General features: G+C 56.1%; 1 protein-coding gene across 1 annotated transcript; it reads left to right on the top strand.

Moving 5' to 3' along the window:
* The first annotated feature begins 577 nt into the window (after nt 1-577).
* Wfikkn2 (WAP, follistatin/kazal, immunoglobulin, kunitz and netrin domain containing 2) lies at nt 578-6,217 on the top strand. Its single transcript, XM_005350548.2, has 2 exons — nt 578-895; nt 3,563-6,217. The coding sequence occupies exons 1-2, from the start codon at nt 659-661 to the stop codon at nt 5,081-5,083; spliced, it is 1,758 nt and encodes a 585-aa protein (XP_005350605.1). The 5' UTR covers nt 578-658; the 3' UTR covers nt 5,084-6,217.
* Nucleotides 6,218-6,434: the final 217 nt, after the last annotated feature.

Genomic DNA, 6,434 nt, shown 5'->3' with positions numbered 1-6,434 from the left:
CACGTCATTTGCTCTCAAATGTACTCTCGAGCGGGGCGATGCTAACACAGCGGCTCAGGTCCCTCCTCGTAACAAGCGATTGTGTGTTCTTTAGAGGTGGCTGAGAGGAGGAGGGGGCCTGGCCCCAAGGAGGTGGGGAAAGGGAAACAAACCTGCCTCACAGTGAGCGTGCGTGTCCTGGGGCCAGCTCCCCTCAAAGCACATGCCATTTCTGTCCCTGGAAAGGGTTAAAGGCCTCCTGGAGTCAAGAACAAGCAGGTGTCCCACCGTGCCAGAGACCGCTGCCTAAACTGCTTCCAGCTTTCCCCCGTTCTGCAACACGTCTGTGATCAGCCACGGGACAGAGGCGCCAGCAGCCTGCCTCTGACAGACATCAGGTTAGCTCGCTCCCACTCGGGTGGTGCGCCCAGGATATAAATCCAGGCTCGAGCCCCTGCCGTGTTCCTCTCCCTGCACACCCGGGGTTGGGGGGGGGGGACGGAGTTTCCTTCCAAAGACCTTTCTTTTATCTGAAGCCTCACAGCCCGGCAGGCTGCACTTGGTGGAAGCGGCCACAGCAGCCGAAGCCAGCAAGCAGCCTCAGCAAGGAGACTTGCTGGGGTGAAGAGGGCAGGTGTGCCAGCCCCTGGAGAAGGGCCCTGGTGGGCCTCAGCCCTTGATGTCATCACAGGAAAGCCCTCTGGCCACTGCAGACCGCACCATGAGGGTCCCAGGGTGTCATCGGTTCTGGTTCCACTGGGGGCTGCTGTTGCTGCTGCTCCTGGGGGCACCCCTTCGAGGCTTAACATTGCCACCCATCCGCTATTCCCATGCGGGCATCTGCCCCAACGACATGAACCCCAACCTTTGGGTGGATGCCCAGAGCACCTGCAAGCGAGAGTGTGAAACTGACCAGGTGAGTGGGACTCCTTTAGCCTGAGATGGACCATTGAGTAGGTCTGAGATGGACCATCGAGTGGGTCTGTGATGGTGTGGGAGCTTTGGGGTGGGGGTGACTCAGGAGGGCCTCCAGGAACATGAAGGAACACAGACAGACCCTGCCCACCTGAAGACAAACGGGGGTTGATGTCTGCCTATATCCTGCTGAGGCCTGAAAGAGGGCGTGGTATCCAAACCACCTTGGAGCATCCCTCTTTGTGTTCGTTGAGGGCTGCTGTGGGCCAGAGCGGCACTGGGCACATGCCGTGTATTGGGATAACATAACAGCGTGGTAGATGAGCAGCAGACCACTCACAGGTGAGAGAGGTGCCGTAGCCAGGGAGGGACAGGTTGGCTTGGAAGCCTACCTGACGCTGTGTCTGCAGCTTATTATACCGGTTTCTAGGCCCTTTCCCCGGTTGGGACTCGGCCACACAGCGGTGAGGCTGCTGGGCAGTTTGAGTGGGAGCTAGTCTGTGCAAATACTCTAAGTGTCCTGGGAAGAAAACGAACTGAGTTCCCACCTGTTGGGCTCTTCGGTGCTCCCATCTGCTCCTCCCTTGTGGACACTGCTGTAGGCAAGGCCACTCCCAGATGATTCTTCCCTGGCTACCCGGTGGGTTCTTCCAAGGGCCGTCTTTGTCCAGTCCTGCTGGGAGAAAATTTCATAGGTTTACCACAGTACCGTGCCTACTAACCCATGCCTGCCCTCGGTGTGGCCACTTCCAGCCTGGTCATCTCTGAGGGTGGCTCAGAGTCTCCCAGGGCTTTGGGTCTAATGGAGGCATCATTGAAGAACATGGGAGGTCCCAGTGCTGCTGGAAGTAGCTGTTCACACTGGAAAGGCAAGGGGTTTCCATGGAGAGAGTGGCTTCTGCCTCATTCTCCCCGGGGGACCATTCTCAGGCTTCTCAAGACACGTGTAGACATTGGTGGTGCTGAGGAAGAAGGACCAGGGAAAGTTGACAATTCTGCCACCCAGAGAGCTTACGCTATCAGATGACTACCTTCAGAGAAACTTTTCACTGATGCTGATTAGCCTGGAATCAGGTGGCACTTAGGGACAGTGGAACTCTGGCTGACTTTGTCTGCTGTCTGGAGAAGGCACCGGAGTGCAGCTAAGGATCCAGGTAGCCCATGGGGACACTGTACGTCTTTAAATGAAAGTATTCTAAATATCCCCTCCAGGGTTCCTTCACTAGGTCCCCAAGGGTTCTGGTTCTAAAGTGTCCAGCCATTCCTGGGCCTCTGGGTCCCGAGGGAACCGCCTACCCACATTGGAACAGAATAGCCCTCAGGCCAAGAAACAGGCTTTCCTGTTCACCAGTTTGCTCTGTCCCTGTCCACCCCCCCACCCCTGAGATCTCTGTCCCTTGAACGCCAGCTCTGGATGTGACCCATCTCTGTCCCCGAGCTTCCCCTGTTGTGACCCTGAAGCCTATGCCAAACAAGGGCTGCCAAACAAAGTCTTTATTCTAAGCCGAAAGGGGAAAAACGGTAGAGAAGTCAAGCGGCGGCTCCACACAGCCGGGTGGGGCTGTTTCCCCCCTCTTAGCTTGTGTGGAATGTCAAAAGGGCTGGAATCAAAGTGGGAAGGACAAGGGGCCAGGGTGGTGGGGACTGCTTCACACAGCCACTACCTGGTGGAGGATTAGCGGCCCAGCCAGCCGCCCAGCCGCACGGTGTGACATTGTGCAACGCGCCACATGAAACTGCGTTTGTGTGGGCTCTAGTGGCATGTGCTAATTTTGAAGCATTAAAGTAAAGCCTTCCATGGCTCCACAGAAGTCAGAGGGGGATTACAGACTAGCAAGGCTTTGCTCATACCACACAGGGGGACTGTTTGTTTGTTTGTTTATTTATTTATTTATTTATTTATTTATTTTTATTTTTATTTTTTTTCTGGTCACCAGGGTTCTCTGACATCCCGAATTCAGTGTGTGTTGCGGGGGTTCTTCTAGATAGTTGTGGCTAGCCTTGAACATGGGCCCAGATGTGACCTCTTCACGTTAGCCAACACATCCTTCCCCCAGTGGGTAAAAGAGAAAAGTCAGCTTCACGCTGTAAGCCTTCATCTGGGTAACCATATGGTGTTCCATTTCAGGATCCCACTTAAGAGAGCCTGCAGCCCTTTTCTGCCACCTCTCGTCTCTGTGGCTTGAGTGTCGTCTCTCTCTGCCTCTCTATGTTCTCATTTTGAAAATGACAGGGAGCACATATCCCCTTTCAGAGGTCTGTGGCGCATCCCTTCCCACACTCCCAGCTCTGTGATCTTGGGCGAGTTGTTTAACCTCTCTGTGCTTCAGATTCTGTACAAGGTGGGAATAGTGGTTGTGCCCCCTCGGGCCTAGAAGACAGTGGTAAAACTGAAGGATGGGCAGGAGCCGGACAGACAGTAGGTGCTGAGTCTACAGGGGTTCTTATGGACGTTAAGTGCTTTGTGAAGACATGTGTGCGTGTGCGCATGCACACACACATACACACACGCACACACACGCACGCACACACACACACGCACGCACACACGCACACACACACACACACACGCACGCACACGTATGAGTCCTCATGCCCCAGCCCTTGGGGGGCGACGTGAGACTCTGTTCTTGCTTCCTCGCTGTTCAAAACTCTGTGACTCTTTCAGGAGTGTGAGGCCTATGAGAAGTGCTGCCCCAACGTGTGTGGGACCAAGAGCTGCGTGGCAGCCCGCTACATGGACGTGAAAGGGAAGAAGGGCCCTGTGGGCATGCCCAAGGAGGCCACGTGCGACCACTTCATGTGCCTGCAGCAGGGCTCGGAGTGTGACATCTGGGACGGGCAGCCCGTGTGCAAGTGCAAAGACCGCTGTGAGAAGGAGCCCAGCTTCACCTGCGCCTCCGACGGCCTCACCTACTACAATCGCTGCTACATGGATGCCGAGGCCTGCTCCAAGGGCATCTCCCTGGCTGTGGTCACCTGCCGCTACCACTTCACCTGGCCCAACACCAGCCCTCCACCGCCTGAGACCACTGCCCATCCTACCACGGCCTCTCCAGAGACTCTGGGGATGGACATGGCAGCCCCAGCCCTGCTCAACCATCCTGTCCATCAATCGGTCACTGTGGGCGAGACTGTGAGCTTCCTCTGTGATGTGGTGGGCAGGCCGCGGCCCGAGCTCACTTGGGAGAAACAACTGGAGGACAGAGAGAATGTGGTCATGAGGCCTAACCATGTGCGTGGCAATGTGGTGGTCACCAACATCGCCCAGCTGGTCATCTACAACGCCCAGCCCCAAGATGCCGGCATCTACACCTGTACAGCTCAGAATGCTGCTGGCGTCCTCAGGGCTGACTTCCCGTTGTCAGTGGTCAGGGGCGGCCAGGCAAGGGCCACCTCGGAGAGCAGTCTCAATGGCACGGCTTTCCCAGCAACCGAGTGTCTAAAGCCTCCGGACGTTGAGGACTGTGGAGAGGAGCAGACACGCTGGCACTTCGACGCCCAGGCTAACAACTGCCTCACTTTTACTTTTGGCCACTGCCATCGCAATCTCAACCACTTTGAGACCTACGAGGCCTGCATGCTGGCTTGCATGAGTGGGCCTCTGGCCACGTGCAGCCTGCCCGCCCTGCAGGGGCCCTGCAAAGCCTACGTACCGCGCTGGGCCTACAACAGCCAGACGGGCTTATGCCAGTCCTTCGTCTACGGCGGCTGTGAGGGCAACGGCAACAACTTCGAAAGCCGTGAGGCCTGCGAGGAGTCGTGTCCGTTCCCACGGGGCAACCAGCACTGCCGGGCCTGCAAGCCACGGCAGAAACTCGTCACCAGCTTCTGCCGAAGTGATTTTGTCATCCTGGGCAGGGTCTCGGAGCTGACTGAGGAGCCCGACTCGGGCCGCGCCCTGGTGACTGTGGATGAGGTCCTAAAAGATGAGAAGATGGGCCTCAAGTTTCTGGGCCGGGAGCCGCTGGAAGTCACGCTGCTTCACGTAGACTGGGCCTGCCCTTGCCCCAACGTGACCGTGGGCGAGACCCCGCTCATCATCATGGGGGAGGTGGAGAGCGGCATGGCCATTCTGAGACCCGACAGTTTCGTGGGCGCTTCGAGCACACGGCGGGTCAGGAAGCTTCGTGAGGTCGTGCACAAGAAAACCTGCGACGTCCTGAAGGATTTCCTGGGCTTGCGCTGAGGCTGGCCCGTCTACCCTGACCCTTCTCCACCCACCCACCCCCTGCCCTCAGTCAGCCAATGGGTGAGATCAGGTTAGGCAACCATGGCCAGCGGAGCAAGCTCAGCTAACATGCGGGAAGAAATCCACCATAGGTCTTAAAAACGATCTCTAGTCTTTGGGTTCCACAGAAGGTCCATATCTTTTTTTAGCTGGGAGAGAGGTTGGCTGGGGAAGAAAAGACACATGTAAGTTATTTCCCATGAGCGGGCCCTTGAAGTGGTCTCACCCCCCTTTGCTGACCCATGTCCCTCTGGCCAGTCTCCTAACCAGGGTCAGAAAGAGAGAGCATCTACACTGTTAAAAGGTTTAGCTTGAATAGGGGGTGTATGGGGAGAGAGCAGAGAGTTCGAGGGTAGCTTAAGACGACTTCCCCACCACCTCCCACTAAGGAAGCCCCTGTCTAACCCAGGATATAACTTTATCCTAATGGAGGCTGCAGGAACGGCTGCCTTTGATGGAGTCAGTTTGTGTCCCTGAGGTCACCCCACCTGCCAAAGCCCTGTTTTCCCTCCTCAGTTGCACTGGTTTGTTGGGTTGCTTCTGTTCCTTTCAGCTCAGTTCAGTGGGCACTTCCTGGGTGCCAGGTGCTAGGACCATAGAGAGTGGCCCTGCTCCCCTGGCAGAGCCAAAACCGCCAAGTCCTCATCCCCCAGGAGGCAGTGGGTGATTGGCAGCAGTCAGCCACTACCATCTGATGGACGGTATGCTTTTATAGACCATGGACTTCCTTGGAGAAGTCCAAGGATCTGTTTTGGTAGCAAGGGAAATAAGGAAGACAAAAGGCAGGAGGGGCAGGGGACAGGCCAGGAATCAGAGCGGAGGCGGGCCCAGAGAGAAGGAATATTGCTCGATGCTGCCATCTGGTGGTGAATATGGATGTCTACAGGCATCAGGAGGGAGGAACTATCTGGGCGGGGTCTGGGCGGGGCCTTTTGGAGATGGCAGCTCTGAGATCACTCGTTTCTCCTGGTCCCAGGCACACAAGCACTGGGTAGAGGATCTGGAAGCCCTCTGCACCTCTCCTGTTCCCTCTTCAGCCCTTCATTCTGTCCACATCCCTCCAAAGGAGGCATTGTGGGATGCCCTAATGTCTTTTTCAAATATAAGGAGGGCGATACTAAATAAAAATTCATAGTGTCTATTGTTCTACATGCGTGGCTCTTTTGAGAAGGCAAGGAAAGGCCTGCAATCACATCATTGGTCCTGGTGACCTTTTAGGAGGGAAGTCTGGTCGATGGGACCATATTTGGGCAGTGGGGGGGGACACACTGTAGATTTTCGGGTCCCCTATGAGGCTCTTTAACTGTGG

Source organism: Microtus ochrogaster, chromosome 7 (assembly GCF_000317375.1).
Source record: "Microtus ochrogaster isolate Prairie Vole_2 chromosome 7, MicOch1.0, whole genome shotgun sequence".
Classification (NCBI taxonomy): Eukaryota; Metazoa; Chordata; class Mammalia; order Rodentia; family Cricetidae; genus Microtus; species Microtus ochrogaster.
The sequence above is the reverse complement of the archived record's forward strand: the minus strand, read 5'-3'. Positions and strand labels throughout refer to the sequence as shown.